A 16556-nucleotide genomic window follows, 5' to 3' on the forward strand; every position below is an offset into this window, starting at 1 on the left:
GGGAAGTGGCTCAGTGATAAAGTGCTTCTATGTTCAATCTCTGGTACCAAACAAACAAACAATAAATAAATAAATAAAAGAATAATAAAAATTTTTAAAAATAAACAATGCAAAATTACAAGGAAAAATGGGACAAATCCTCAATCATAGATTTTGAAACACCTTCCTCAGAAATTAATAGAGAAAGCAGACCAAACACCAGTGAGAAAATAGAGACTATGTAACCAACAAATTTAACAAACCAGATCTAATGAACTTGTAAAAATCATGAACCCAACAATTCAAGAACATTCTTTTCAAGCTCATATGAACATTTATAAAAACTGACTACATACTGTTCTTCAAACCAAGTTCTAATAATCACCAAATAATCAACATCATACAACAGTCTCTAACAAATGCGATGAGATTAGTATCAAAAACGGCAAGAAGAAAACACACATAAAACTGACAGTTTAAAAGCATGTGTTTAAATTATTCATGAGCCCAAGAACAAATCTTGTGGAATGACAATGCAAACCATCACCCATCAAAACTTGGGGGAATCTGTTAAAGTGGGACTTAAGGGAACATTAACCACTATAAATGCATATATTAAAAGAAGACAGATTTAAAATTCATGAATTAAGAACTGAACTCAAAAGGTAAACATGGAGAGATACATTGGTCTGGGTCAGGCAGTCTCTGCTTTGCATCCCTGCAATGGCAACCAGGCAGAAAACTATTAAATGGGTGCAGTGGGATCCAGGGCAGCCTCACGAGAGTCCATGCTCCAGGGTGGTGTACATGAAAGCAGCAAAGGACCTCTGAGCCTGAGCCCACCCACTGGGTGCCAGATAGGGCCTGCAGACCTCATAGACTCCGCCTCCACCTTCAGGCAGGCCCTGGATCACGGATTAGCTCCCCACAGTGTCCGAGTGGAGTAAGGACTCCTCTTGACTTAGCACCTTGCTCTAAGAACACCCCACAGGAATAGCAACTGTTAGTTCTGTGCTTGGTCCCCACCTGGCCTGCTCCAGGTGATATCCCCTCTCACAATATCCCAGGACCACAGTAACTCAAGATGAAGGGGAAGAGAGTCCTAGACTTCTGGATGGTGGGGTTAATAGCTTTCGTGTGTATTTGGGGAGACTGAACTGAATCAGGTGGAAGCTCCCTGAGTTGGGATGGCATTAATGACACCACTACATATTTCCATGTGAATATACTCGTGTGTATAAGTGCATGCCAACAATGGTCTGAAAAGACATATACTTCTTTAGTAAGAGTGGTTACCACTAGGCAGAACTCTGGAATTGCAGAAGGTGGTCAAGGGGAGTTTGTTTATCAAAATTTTATTTTGATTAAACCCAGGGTACTTTACCACTGAGCCACTCTACAATCTACAATCAGCCAAGGCTGACCTCCAGCTTGAGCTTCCTGAGTTGCTGGGATTACAGGTGTGTGCCACCACACCCTGCTCAGTTTATCAGTTTATTATTTTAAGATAAGAATGCATTCATATGCTACTAATGCAATGCAATAAAAATTATTTTTGAAAGAGATCCAAAGAAAAGTAAATTGTTAACCATGATTTTCACTAGACAGGGGAATTATAAGTAATTAACTACTTTTACAAGTACTTTTCTATTAGCACCAGCAATAGAACTTTCTCTGATGATGGAATGTTCTGTATCCCTGCTGTATAGTACATCGAGCCACTGGGCCCACGTGGCTGTTGAGCACTTGAAATGTGGCTGGTGAGATTGAGGCACTATATTTTTAATTGTTGAAGCACATGTTACTTTTATAATTGGGGGTGCTATAAGAGAGACAGCAAGAGAAACCCTTTTTCTAGACAAGTTCCATAATTAGTAGCAAATTTAATAATATATAAAATATCCTCCACAGAATCTTGATTTATAAAGGTATCAAGAAGAGAGTTGGACTGATGGCTAAGAGTTCTGACAATGGATTCAGAGAACTAGACAAATCTCAACCCAGCAAGTCACAAAGCTGTGTGGCCTTCAGCAAGTACTAACCATCTTTGCTCTTTTATTTCTTTGCTTGCAAATTGCAAAAATAATATTATCATCTCACAGGATTATCATAATGATTAATAAAATGATGCTTGTAAAGTCCATAATACGTGCCTGGAATATGGTAAGAGTTAATAAATGTTGGTTACATTGGTATTATTGGTATTAAAATTAGGTGATGACCTTGAGAATACTTAGTCAGTTTAGATGTTTAATAAGCCACTCCTATTAAAAAGCATTCGATAATTAATTCCCCATTCCTATTCCTTCCCTATTCCAACACTGATCAATTCTTATGAAGTTCTTCTCTAATGTCTGTGATCATGGCAGTTTTTCTTTCAAATGGTTGGATGCCTCGAATGGCTTTTAGACTCAATTTAAGGACCAGTTTGCTTGAGTGTTGCTAAGAGAAAACGCATCTAATATGCCAAAACCAAATTAACTCCTAATACACAAGGGGGTATACTTAAGCAGTAGGCAGTTGATAAAAATATAAGCACTTATTCTTCTTGTTCCATGTGGACTTAAATTTCATTATTAAACTTACATCTGCATGTCCAAACAAAGCACACACAATTAGCACAATTTTAGAAATCCTATCATCTTCAAATTACTTATTCAACCAAGAGATAATACAAAGTCTTGGCAAATAATTTAATCTAACAATTTAGTTTTTTTTTTTTTTTTTTTAACCCAGCCTGGGAACTTTTAATCTTTTTTTTTTTTTAATCCATATCAAGTCTCCTTAGGAACATTGATCATATTTGGCTACTCCCCTCCACCCCTGGTACTGGGGATTGAATCCAGGGTCTTTTGCAGGCTAGGCAAGCCACTGAGCTACATTCTCAGCCCAACACTGGTTATATTTTAAACTAAAAGCTAGCATTGCAAGACATTTTGTAATTCAATCTCTTCCAGTTACAGCAGATCTTTCTTTTTCAATATAATGCTATTCCCTGTTGAGCCCTAAGGAAAAATTCGTCATTGAACATACAGGTGTAGGTGGGTGTGTTTCAAATGCAATCAATTGATTGACACATTACAACTGAAATGGCTCTGCTTGTTTCATCCCGGTTTTTCTAGCAGAATTTCTCATCAATAGCTGTATGTTGCAGATGTTTAGGATAAAGGTATTTGTTAGGTCACACTTGGCAATTTATGGCTTCCACTTAGAGCCTTTTAATGTACTGGTACCTGGAGTTGGCTTTCCACCAGGAGTGTACCTGAAAGGACAGTTTCCCTCCATCAGTGCTCATACAGTCATGGTCCTTTCTCTGCAGGTGATACCTCTTTTGTGTAGACAGCAGGCTGTGTTCTAGGGTTAACAAATCCAGAAAGGAACAATCTTAGCAAGATTCCTGCATCACCCTGAAAGCCAGGAAAGAAAACTGATATTCACATCACCACAGGGAGCAACAGTCCAAACATTTATTGATATTTGGAGATGTAAGCTTTAATTGTGGATGTTACTGGGTTGTCATGGGTGGGGAGAGGACTGCATTCCAGACAAGATCCAGAAGCAGAGGACCTACACCAGCTGCTTTTTCTCAGAGGAGCCCTGCTCTCCTTTGTTCCTTTATATTAATGGACTTTCTCTGATGATCTTCTAGATGGTTCTCATTCCAGCTGATCTTCAGGAAGACTGTGGGGGAGGGGCAGCTCTTCTTTCAAATTACTTGGGCAGACAGGTTTCTGATCAGATTCAAGGCCACATCCGGGGCATGTGGTTTCTATAGCTCAAAGAATTACTGATCCTAATAAACTTCTCTGAATTCCAAGGCTACTGCTGTCATATTGCATTTTCTGACCATTTCCAGGTTCCCCAATACACATTTAGACACACACACACACACACACACACACACATGGTTATACTCTTTTATCCATTAGATTCCATTATCATGTGGCATCCAAATAACTTCTCTGACTAAACACACTGTGGGAAGCTAAGCCAGCACAGCACCTGAAGCATACAATAGACACTCAAAGAAGGTGCATTGAAAGAAAAATTGTGGGGCCCTGGAGTTAGAGGCGGAGGTGGGGATTACATCTCTAAAATTCTGCAGTTTCTCACAGGGCACATGCCAGTGGCAGTCAGGCCTGAGGGGTGGCAGCAGGAACAGACACTTTTGAAACTATTCAACATGTGGTTCCTTGAAGGAAGAGAATAAAAAGTGAGTTCCCCACCTCTGGTTAAGTACAAGCCAAGGTTACCCAACCACCTGACATGGAGACTGTAAAAGAGAAATAAATTTCAAGGGGATAGTTGAATTAGAACAACTGAAAAGAGAAAAGAGGGGAAAGATGGAAAGGAAACGAAAAAATAAAATTTAAAAGGAAACAGGAAGGAAAGTCAGAGTCTAGGGACCATTCTGTGCACATGCCAAACATTTGGTCAGAGGTTGGAGAGTTCCTGAGAAGGTTGGCATTACATCCTGGTCCTGGGACTCCAACCCTACCCATTCCTGTCCTGTGAACAGAGTCTTTGGGCCTGCCCTCTCCCAAGGAGCACAAGGTCTAGCTGAGTAGGGCTTGTTGTCTGTTAGGAAGCTTGTTGCCAGACAGAGAAGAGGCTGAACCCTCAGCACCTCTACACCTTCCCCAGTGGGCACCCAGGATCCTTGGGAGGCTCAGGAGGGCCCCAATCCTGAGGACAGGGAGAGACAGGAAGGAATCCTTCTCCACACAGGAGATCCATGACCAGAGGATTTGGTTAGACTTAAACCACCAAGCACTTTCTGACCCAGTCAGGCCTGTACCCAGCAGCAATCCTATGGGTGGATCCCTGAACCAGTCCTAGGAATTGACTGGCAGGTAGAATAAAGCAGTTCCTTTCTAAAAGGTAATATTCCAGTGGGTGGGCTGCAAAGATAGGACTTGGTCTGGGACCTGGGCAGGGTTGAGGTTGTGGCCCTTAGAAAGAATTTTTCCTTCTGAAACAGCTTTGCTGGTCTAGGAAGGGGACCTGGGTCAGACCTCAATCAGGGCCTGTCTGACCTGGGTCCATTTAGTGTCTGACTAACCGAATTAGGAAGACCTGAAACTCACAAAGAGGGCATGGGTGAAGAGATCTGAAGCAGAAAGAGGGAGGAAAAGGATGGAATCTTTACTTGTTCCCCTCATTTCTTTTCCTTTCTTCTTCCACCTTTCTTCCTGGATACTTCCTATCCCTTGAGGGGATTCTGCTGAAATATATAGGCAGCACACCCCCAGCCTTTTAGGCTGGTGAGGAGCACAGCATCCACTCCCCCCGCCCATTTGTTCTATTTAGTTATACATTACAGCAGAATACATTTTGATTCATTGTACACAAATGGAGTACAACTTTTCATTTCTCTGGCTGTACACCATGTAGAGTCACACCATTTCTGTAATCATACATGTACATAGGGTAATGATGTTTGTCTCATTTCACCGTCTTTCCTCCCCCCACCCCTCCCCTCCTCTCATTTCCCTCTACACAATATAAGGGTCCTCCATTCTTCCCTTACCAGCGCCCCCCCACCCCCGCCCAGAATCCACTCTTGATCTTCCATCTCTCTGGCTCGCCATTTCTAAGACTATTAAGTCAGTGTACTTTCAAGTCTGATTTCATGTGTGTAACCCTCCCCTTGCATCCCATCCATGCATTATTCACTCCCCATTTGCAACTACAACACACACATACACACTCTTGGAGACAGGTTAAAGTGCCAGTTTGTTCTGTGGAATCAACCTGCCAGATTTCCCCTTTGCCGTTTGACATCATTTGCCTGCTCTGATATTTGTGTTATTTCTCTTGTGCAAGCCACAGCAGTCTTGGTCCTATGAACACACTGAACACACTGGTCCCTTCTTCCCTGCGAGCCCTTCCCATTCATGTCTACCCACTTCCCATTCCAAGCGGTTTCACCCCTCCACCCAAGAGTTGGAGGCATCAAGAGCAGGGCCAGATGCAAACACCTGGCAAGATCACAAGACGTTCAAACACGAAATCGCACAAAAGATCCCAACGCAAGGCTCCTAGGGATTCCTTCTTTTCGTGGTTGCCTCCATCATCCCGCAGGCCTGCTCCGTCACCCTCCTCTCAACCCTCGACAAAAAGTCTCCAAGCCCAGTTTAAATCGATTGTTTTATTGACTGTTTACATACAGACAAGCTTAGAAAAAGATGCGGGCTTCCGGGGGGCTACTCCGCCCGGGGCCACGCTTGTGCTGCGCTTCACGGAGAGGGTTGGTCCCTAGGCCTGAAAACCCGACCCCGACACTTTCCTTTAAGAACGAAAAATCGACCCCCGCGCCACGCCCACCCTCTCCCTCCCTCCCTCCCTCCCTCCCCGCCCACCTGCCTGCCCGCCCGCCCCGCTACCCTACACGGTCACACTATACAGGACACAGATTTCTCCTACACACCACGCTCGACTAGGACTACACGCCGGGCAAACACTATTCTCGCGGAAGGAGGGGCTGGGCGGGTCGGGGCGGGGCGAGGAGATGCGAGGACCCGGGGGCTTCTCCCGGTCCGGATCTCGCTGCAGTCACGCGCCGGCTTTGTGCGCACCAGGGCACCAGCCCTCCGGAGAAACTCGGCCCCAGGGAGCCACAGTTGGCTTCCTACGCCCCCGGCGCTTTCCGGCTGGAGTCTGGGCCCGGTGGAGCCGCGGAAGAAGCTGTAGTGCATGCCGCTTTCCGGAAACCGCCACACATGGACAACGAAATTGGCCCCGAACCAAGCTGACCCCTCTGCCGAAAAGGGGCGCGTGGTTCTGCGGCGCTCTAAGTTAGAAGACAGGCGGGAGGAAACGGATTCCCTCCCACACTCCCTGACACACGTACACCCAGTTTTCCCAGAGGTTGGAAGGGAGTGTTAGCACCAGACCCAGAATGTCGCTGTCTTTGAAAACAACGAAAATGTGAAAACCAGAACGTGGAGCTGAAAGGCGCCCCAGGCACCGGGCTTGGCTCCAGCTGGACAGAAGTAGGGTTGGGGTGGAGCGGGGGGACAGAAGGATTTGGTTCTCTGTCGGGCTTTGAGATTAAAACTAGCCGGCTTCTGGGACGGGCAGCCCTGGAAAGGCGGTGCAGGGTCGAGGTGAGACCCACAACGCTCCACTATGGGGTCATCTACTAGAGGTCCGGGGCCAGAAACAGCGATGCCTCCAAATGTTTCCAGTGTCTTCGCGTGTTTCCTCCGGCTCCAGGGCCCACGGGTGGGACGGGCTGCGGGGAGGAATTCGCAGATAATCGTGATAGAAGTGAAGGGATATAGATCTCGCCTCGCTGTCGGCGGGTTGTGTCTTATATGGGGAAATAAGAGTGGGACCTGGGGGGTGGGCAGAGCCCACCGGGATAAAGACGGCCACGAGTGACCAGGGACTAGTGAATTCGGCCCGATTCCTACTAGAAGTTCCTAGTAGTCCAAGGGTGCGGAGTAAGTGAAGTTTGAAGGTGGTGGGGTGCAGGGGATAAATGATAAAATCTGCCAGCCCTAGGTTTCTGCTCCCGGGCACCCAAAGCGGGGGCGGAATGGGCGGGCCAGGCGGGCTGGGGGCTCAGCCCGCCGTCTGCCTGTAGTTGCCGTTAATCTCCTGGGCGATATTGACTGCCTCCGCGCCCAGCGGCAGCCGGTCGCTGTACTCGGAGCCCGCCTCGAACTCCTCTTGGTTGGCCTTAGACTGGGACTCCACCAGTGAGCATGCCGCCAGGCTCTCCTCCCTTTGCAGGTCCCCACTTGGGTCTCCCTGCTCCGCGTCTTCATCAAGGCCCTCCCCTGGCGCCTCCTCAGGCTCCTCGCCCCCCGCCTCGCCTCCTGCTGGATAGCTTTTCTCGGACTCAAGGTAGGAGGCCCGCGGGTCGAAGTCGGCAGCGATGCGCTTCTCCATCGGGTCTGGGACCTGAGGTCTCAGGATTAGACGGTAGGGCTTGCCGGGGTGTTTGGCCAGCAGATGGCAGCAGGCGGCGCCCAGCAGGGGCACGGTGGCCAGCACCAGGAGGAATACACTCACCGCCACGATGACCAGTAGCGAGGGTAGCTCCTTTTTGGTGGCGAATACCACTTGCACGTGGCAGGCCTCGCCTGCCAGTGCCAGACACACTGAGTAGTTGGTGCCTGGCCTCAGGCCACGGAACCAGTAAGCATTAACGCCTTCCTCCACGCGGGACCACTGCACTGCCGCGCCGCCCCCCGCTGGACACAAATAGAGTAGGCGCAGGGGCCGCCGCCCAGGCCGCCCGCTTCCGGTAGCTCCGCCGGGCCCAGGACCCCAGCGCGCCGCCAACGGCGTCAGCTGCACCCTAGCTTCACGCTCCGACACATCCAGCGCGATGACGCCCAGCTCGAAGACGTGCGATTTGAGTTCTGAGCTTTGGTTGAACGCATGATTAGACACGTACCGAGAGGGATCCCCGTGGCCGCAGTGCTGCTCTTCGCCTGGGTCCACAGGAATCTGGTCTGCTTCCTCTCCTTCACCTATCTCCTCCAGCTGTGCCTCTGTCTCACCAAGGACGCTGACCCGAGCCAGGCCTTGGCCTTTGGTTTTGCCCTCAGGCTTTGAGGGCAGGACGCTGTTGCCCCGGCCTTTGGTTGTGGACTTGCGCTCAGAAGTCGGGCCTTGCCCATCGGGCTCTCCCCCCACGCCAGGAGCGTGCTTAGGGGGCCCTGCTGCAGCTACAGCCACGCGTACTGATGTCGAATTGACACCCAGCTCATTGTGTGCACGGCATGTGTAGACGCCTGCCTCCTTGGCGCTCAAGACAGGCACCAACAGGGAACCGTTTGCGAGGGCCAGGAAGCGCGGGGTGGCTGGGGGCGCAGGCCAAGCGGGTGCCGGAGATGAGGTTGGGGCTTCGGTCTGCGTGGGCACGTCCCCATCTTCTTCCCCTTGCCCTTCCTCTCCCACGTCCCCGTCGTCCTCCCTGCTCAGGACAGGCGGCTCTAAGAGGACTGTGCCACCGGGGATCTGAAGTTGCCATTGCAGGCGGGGCGTGGGGTGGCCTTCAGCCACGCAGTGCAACAGGAACACTGTCCCGGGGCGCAGCGGAGTGCCGGGTGCCTCAGACAGAGACTCTGCACTCAAATGCACGGTAGGTGGTGCACAGGGCAGGGCGGGCAGACGGTGTACCGGCACCCCCTGCAGCGCCGGAGGCGTGGCACACGCAATGGAGTCGGGCTCTGGCAAGGAGACCCGAGTGCTCGCGGCCCAGGCCTGCAGCCACACAAGGCCGCAGCCACAGTGAAAGGGATTGTGATACAGTTGCAAGTGTGACAGAGCGCTTAGTGCGTCGAAGGTGCCAGGCTCCAGTGTACGCAGCCGGTTGTTGTTTATTCGCAAGGAGCGCAGGTCGGGCAGTGCTCCGAGTGCTTCCCGGGGCAGAGAGCCCAGGCGATTGTGGTTCATTTTGAGCAGTTGCAGCGCGCTCAGGTTACGCAGGTCGCTCCAAGGGAAGCTGGATATGAGGTTGTGGCTCAGGTCGAGGTTCTTGAGCTGGCTTAGCACAGCCAGTGACCCCTGCTCCACAGTGCGCACCTCATTGTGCGCCAGCCACAGCGACGTGACTTGCGTGACATTGGCAAAGGCCCCGCGCCTTAACACAGTGATCTTGTTGGCTGAGAGACTCAGCGTGGTCACATTGGCTGGCAGTCCTTCAGGCACCTCGCGCAGCTCTTTGTAGGCACAGTCAGCAAACTGGTGAGCGTACTTGTCTACACAGGCACACGGCTCTGGGCACGCTCCAGCTACTCCTATCAGTGCCCAGGCCAACCAGAGGGCTCGAAGGGGTGCCATCACGGTTCCTGCAAATGGAAGCGGGGCAAAAAGGAGAAAATGACTTATCAAACTCCAGCTTCTCTTCCCTAACAAGCTGTGTCTCCGCAAACCCATCTAGCACAGACTCCACAGCTCCACGACCTCCTGTACATCCAGGAACTTCTCTTGGGCATGAGCAGAGCTCACCCTCCGGACCGGACCCTGACTTCCTTTTCCTGAGGGCATGGACCATGCTCTTGTCTTCCCTACCCTCATCCTGGAGCTAGCCCTCCATAGGCTCTGCTGCTTGCCGTCTGCAGTGAGCTCTGCACTGACCCCTCTGTGTGTTTCTAAGTCTTCATTTAACCCCGTGAAATGGATACACAGAAAGGATATTTTTGCCCATGACTGGCTGTTCTTTCAGGAACCCTTTGTCCCACACACAGCATTGTCACACACGCCCATACAGGCACACAACAATACAAACAGAAGCTCAGGCATCATCATCCAGCCACCAACTAGAGGACCTGATGCTCTATCAGAAGGTTCACAATGCATTTTATAGACACAAACACATAGACACCCGGACACCTACACGATGTACCCCAGAGACCTCATTGTTCTGTCAACTGAACCCAGCATTTGTACAGTATTTTCACTACCATGCAAAGTGCTGTTCTGTTTGTTGTGAGAACTGACCCACAGGGACACAGGCCCATACTTTCATGTGCATTCACACCTCCTCTGAAACCTGAGCAGGCAATACCCCAGAACTTGCTGCAGGCTGACTTGAGGCATGGGATCTGGGGAAGTCCCTGATGGCATGTATACCCTTTTCCGTCCTAGGAGATGTCAGCCTCCCCTGGGCTATAGCATCCCCATCCCTAGCCAGGGTGGTTGGTCCCCCTTAAGTCTGGGAAGGGAAACCCCCCACCATGTCTGAACCAGATGCATAGTGGGAACAGTCACCAAAGCTTCCCCCTTGGGTCTTTCAGACCCCAGGTGCTTCCAGGGAGAGAGGAGTCCCCTGTCCACAGGTCAAGGAAGCAGCCTCTCCTAGCAAATGAAGCTGGAGAAGGTTTAAAATTCTGTGCCTTTCTCTTCATAGCCCCAAGATGCCCCTGGGACCCCCAGAAAATCTCATCTCCAGTCTCACAAACACATTTACATAGGCTCCCCCCACCTTGGGACACCTGTCAGGTTTGGCAGAGCCCCTCCCACACTGTCTTTGGAATCCCGCATCTTAGTGCTCCTACGGGGGAGCCCCTCCCTTCCCAATCCTCCCAGAAGGTGATGCTAGGGTTCAGTACTCTAGGCTGGACCCACCCCCCACCTGTGTTAAGGTTGCAGGGGCGGTCCCCACTGCTTACCCGCTGCTGGCTGACTCCCAGTATGCAGCCTTCGGACTGCAAACCCTTCTCCAGACTCGGTATGGCAGAGCTGGGGTGACAGCCCAAGAGAGCTTCCGGCATCTGTTGCTGCAGCTTACGGACAAAACGAGGGAGGAGCCGAGAAAGGGACAGGTAAGTTTGAGGATTCCCCTGCCCCTGAAGTCCCACTTCAGTTTTTCCTTTCGTGTCTGTTGGCCCCACTTCTCTCTGGCTGCAGGTTGGAGAGAGTACTCGCGCGCCCCCCGGACTCGGCGGGAACGCGCATAGCCTCTCCCACCTCCTGCATCCTCTGCATTTGTTAAAGCCATAAAGACCCTCCCCGAGGCAGAGATACGTCGGTCACAAAGGGCACCGTATGCCCGCCGTCCTAAGCTTGGCCCTTCCCAGCCCTCCGCACCCCTTCCCCCTATTCCCCTACATTTACTGCGCCGTTGACATTGTCCCTGTCCCTCGTCTCACTGCCCCCAAAACACACATTCTCTCTCCCTCCCCCCACTCTCTCCACACAATCGACCTTCACGTTAGAATTGTCCATCATCATGTAATAATCGCGTCAACGTGTTGAGCTGTCGCTATGTTCACACATATTTTCGCAAGCACACCTTCACCCCGGACACTCACGGTTCTCCCTATTTCGCACATGCACACATTCACGCGCACTCACCCTTGCGCGCCCGTCCCGCCAGCGCCCGTGAGCTTTGCTGATAATTGAATGCGAGCCGTTTTTACGCCCCGCAACACGTGAGACAAACCATCTTTGAGGAATTTGGGGGAAGGAAACGCACCCGACTGTAGTGGGGGCGTGTCTTTGCCTTTAAACACTTTTTGCAAATGCAGGCAGTGGCGCAGAAAGACCTCCAGCGGGACCGACAGAGCTGCGCTCAGCCTGGCTGGCGCGGACCCTTCTCTCCCGCACCCCCCTGTTAGCCGCCTCCTCCCCGAAGCCACGTTCAACACGATGCATAATTGATAGTGTTAGCAGAGCGCCTCACCCTCCCTGCCGTTTTTGCCTGGATCTGGGCAGATTCAAGCCCTAGTCTCCCCCGCCCCCTGCCAGTTTACCCCGCCAGACGAGAACGCGCAGCGGTGCAGGGAGCATGGGGAAGAGACACCCACCTCCCCAACCCTCTGCCGCCACTATCCTATTAAGCCGGAACTCTTTACGTCTGGTCTTTTGTAGCAAAACCAGCGCTTGTAGCCCACCGCCCAGCGTGCTAGCCTGTGCTCACCGCCGGGTGGGGTGGGGCGCGCAGGTATCAGCCTGCTTTCTCTCTGGAGGCTTGCTTGAGCGCACCCAAGTGCCTCGCTCACAGGTATTGCCAGCTCCAGACAAATGTGGCACCGGGGTTGTAGCGGTCTGTGGCAGCAACAGGGATGGTTACAAAACGTCTGCTCCTCTTGAGCACTGGGGGCTGGGGACTTAAGACCCGAACGTCCCTCCACCCCCGGTATCTTCACAGTTTTTCAAGCAAACATACAGTCAACCCCCGCTCTCCACACGATATGCCCCAAAGCCGTCTCACACCCTCACACAACAGCTGGCCTCAGCAGACTCGCGGACTCGCTGTTCCCTACTCTATCTCTGGCGAAACCCCGACATTTCTTTTAGCGACAAGGAGGCGGAGGCGCAGGGATGTCGAGGCATTTGGCTAAAATTCGTTTCCATCCCGTGTTGCCTCCAGTAGTCTAGGAGACTGAACTGCTGGTCCCAACCCGAAAAGGGGTACAGGCCCCGAGAGACATGCAGAGTCCCAGTCCCCAGTCCTTTCTGTTGACACTGAGCTCTTGGGGCGCATTTGGTTCCCCAGCCTTCACCCAGGGTAGCGGTCTGTCTTGATGGGTCGATGGCGCGTGTTTGGGGCCTCCGCGGAGATCAATACCCCGATTTGAGTTAAGCATTTTAATGAGCTGGGGAGGAGGTGGGGGAGAGAGACAGGCAAAGAGCGCTGCATCTAAAGAGACCACCCGGCCTGGGTTCTGAGGCTTCTTTGTAAATTAAATATGAACAGACTGGTGCACGCACACTCTGAGTCCCCTCCCTCTCTCCTACTCCTGTGGTCGCCAGAGGCGGCCCAGCGAGCTAGAGCCAGTACACGTCGCTCAATCAAGTTCGGAACCCAGAACTTCATGACACCTGTCCAGGCGGGGGGTCCCCACAGGCGACCCAGGAGGAGGAGGAGGTCGCCCTTCGAGGGAAGGCATCTTGGAGAAAGGCTGAGGGTGAGACCACTGTGACCCGTCCCCACCCGGGACCCTACAATGGGTCAGCCAGGAATGGGTCCCTAAAGCAGGAGTAAGTCCCAGAGATCTGGGCCGGACTGAGCCCGAAAGTGACACGTGGCACGGCCGGCGGGTCTGGCAGATTTCTTTGTCTGCAGCGCAAGGTGGGCGTCCTGATTGCGTTGCCGGCGTCTTGGGAACCTTGGGGGAACGTTCCTGGGAGCATCATCCAGAGAAGAGGGATCCGAGGGGACTGGGGCCCAGCAGCGGGACTAAGGGTCTGGTGCCAGATGGTGGGTCCTGGGGAATTTTCGGGACGGAGGGAAGGGAGCAAGGAATGGAGGTAGAGAGGGAGGCACTGGGGTGGAGGTTCATGGCTAGTACACTGCCCACCACCACGCCAGCTTTCACCTCTATTCTGGTTCTTTTTGCTTTCGGTGGAGAAGCAAGCGGGCCAAGGGACAACTTAGACGGAGCTAGACATAGGAAGACAGACTATAGGGAGTAGGTGGGAACTCCACAGCTCGCTACCCAAAGGTCCCTGGATGCTGGGACCAACGCCTTCAGGGTCCCGGAAACCTCAGGGCCCATGGGCTTGGAAGAACCCCCGTTTCCTTGCTCTCTTGCCAGGGAGGCAGAAGTCGGGGCGTTCTGTGGGGAGACAGCACTTCGGGTGCAGCAGCTACCCGCGGCAAGGGTGCTAATTCCCGCAGCCCGGGAGGCTTCCGCCAACTCTCCAGCAAAAGCTTTTGTTCCCGGATCCTTTCTGGGCAGAAGACACCCCTTACCCCTGCCTTTTATCTGGAGAACCCAGTGCCTGTTCCGGCAGGGCTGGAACCCGAGTCGCCCCTGGTAAGAGTCCACTTGGGCCTGGGATGGGAGCCACAGCTCCGGGTTCAACCTCCGAGTTCAGCTAGAAGATCACGCGCATCTCGCTCTGCGCCGCTCTGCGCGCAGAAGCAGATCTAATGCTTGTAATGTTAATAACTATACAGTTACTGAAAGGCCAGGGAACCGAGAGCGAAGACACCACCCCCGCCGCCTCCTACGTCTTTGATAATTAAAGAAACAGGCACCTAATCAGGTGCGTGGAAGCAGGAACCGGGAGAAAGGAGGAATACAAAGTTCCAAGGCGAGGAAGCAGAGGGCTTCAGCTTCAGTGTCTGTCAAATCCGAGCTTGAGCTTTTTACCAGAATGGAGTCCTGACTCCAGACAGATTCAGGGGCGGAAACTTGGAGCCCAGGGCCCCCTTCTGCGAATTGACCTCCAATTTTAACCTGGAGGACAGGGGATTGTCGGAAGGGTGTTGAGCTGAAATCCACAGGATCCCAGGACTTGCTCCAGGGGCCGGTGCTCCCCGGGCCCAGTCCTGGTCCTCGCACGCCCCCTGCTGGACACCTTCTGAAGGGTACAGAGGTAGGGCAATGGCGGGCCGGGAAGTTGGGGGACTAGGCAACCAGAGCGCTCAACCAAAGCCCCGAGGCTTCCCTCGCTACCCACCCAGGCTACGCCCCAGGAATTTGCAACTTCTTCTACCCTCATTAACACAGGCACGGCAGTTTTGCACCCCATAGTATTTTCAGCGCCCAGGGCACAACAGGCGCCCGCTGAATTCTCCCAAAGCCACTAGTCCCTGGCACAAGCCAATCAATGAGCTTAATTTTGCTCACCTTCTCCACTGTCCTCCCTGTGGCGGGAGCACTTTTTCTTCCCGTCCTAACCCTTAGATTCATAACTTTTTGAAGGGCCCATAAAATGTAGGAGAGCTAACCAAAGAAAATCTATTGGCCATAAGAGGGAAAAAGAAAACTGCAAAATCAGAAGCAATTGATGTTTGATTAAACGTTTAAGACGGGTAATGTGCAAAGGATTCGGTGGCAACTGGGTTCAAAATCCTATATGCCCTGAGTTTTAATGTGACACATGGGTGATTTAATGGACTTGCCTGGGGATGCAGGAAGGAATTCTGAGAATAAGAAAGCCAGGGCCCAGATGGACATCAAACATCCTTAGTACAGCAGCCTGCTCTGGAGACCTTCCCCACAGCTGCCCTCCAGCCAGAAGCTCCCTAACACTCACTCATTGCCTCCCACTTTTCAGTTTCTAAAGCTGAAAACACACACACACACACACACACACGTTCCCCCAGCCACCCTTCTCCCCAAACTGATTTCCTTTCCTAATTTCCATTAGAAAGATCACTTCTCAGGGAAAATGGCCATTTCTACACCACCGTCGCCGCCCCCTACGCTTAGCTTCTTTTCATATACACTCTATGTAGTGGCTGGGACAGGCTAGCATCACATTCACTGTATACTAGCAGTGCAATCCTGACCAAGTTCCTTAACCTCTCTGTGCCTCAGGAAAATAGGGCATAAATAAGAGTACCTATGTTTGGGGGTTCTTGTGAGGATTAAATGAGTCAAAATATGCAAAGCACTTAGCACATGGCACTTAGTGCTCATTAAAGAAGCTATTTTTTTTTTTTCACCAATAGCTGAATAGAATTAGCTACTGTGATTGCTGTGCAGAGTTGGATACAGGTATGAAGAGATGTGCGGCCACACACAACACCTACATGCTTGTGAACTGCCTCCTCCACAGGGAGAGGACCTTGGCTCTGCCCTAGACATCTCTCGTCATCACCACCCATTTGACACATACCCTATCAGCATAAGCAGCCATCAAAATTATTGCTATTTTTTGTGAAGGTTTCTAGTCTCACATACATACACACTGATATTGATGATGCCCATGGCTGTCACCAGCAAGCCTGCTTGGAAAGAAAGACCTGCAACTGCAGACTTGGTGGAGGTTTTTAATTAAAACCAAATTCTGTTTAAGTATTTATTGGGCTCTGTGACTTTAATTATTTTCTAGGGAAAAACAAAAACGTCCACATTGGCCTATGGGAAGGCGGTTGATTTCAGAGGAAAGTAGCAACCTGTGGCAGTTTGCTGGAGGCAACTGGGAGGAATTTCCTGAATGGTTCAAATGAAGCTTGACATTATTAATAATCCAGGATCCAGCCTATGACCTTACTCCCAGTGCTTTCATGAAATTAGCTTAACATGCTGGCAAGGCCATTTATTGCCATCAAAATTAACGACAGCTCTTCCAGTGGCAGCTCATGTAATTACGTGAGTCTGTGCTTGTCTCACTGATGCTGGGGAACTCCTTCCTGGAAGAGGTGACATTCCTGC

General features: G+C 51.4%; 1 protein-coding gene across 1 annotated transcript; it reads right to left on the reverse strand.

Moving 5' to 3' along the window:
- Window positions 1–6372: 6372 nt before the first annotated feature.
- Window positions 6373–11927, reverse strand: Islr2 (immunoglobulin superfamily containing leucine rich repeat 2). The gene is made up of 3 exons (XM_047540495.1): window positions 11797–11927; window positions 11112–11225; window positions 6373–9788 (listed from the first exon to the last, which is right to left on the reverse strand). Exon 3 carries the CDS (start codon window positions 9778–9780, stop codon window positions 7549–7551), a length of 2232 nt encoding a protein of 743 aa, XP_047396451.1. The 5' UTR covers window positions 9781–9788; window positions 11112–11225; window positions 11797–11927; the 3' UTR covers window positions 6373–7548.
- Between the last annotated feature and the right edge of the window lie 4629 nt (window positions 11928–16556).

This window comes from Sciurus carolinensis, chromosome 2 (genome assembly GCF_902686445.1).
Source record: "Sciurus carolinensis chromosome 2, mSciCar1.2, whole genome shotgun sequence".
NCBI lineage: Eukaryota > Metazoa > Chordata > Mammalia > Rodentia > Sciuridae > Sciurus > Sciurus carolinensis.

What these genes read in the sequence shown, in the direction of transcription:
- Islr2 (XM_047540495.1), bottom strand. Translation starts at nt 9,780, where the DNA reads ATGGCACCCCTTCGAGCCCTCTGGTTGGCCTGGGCACTGATAGGAGTA.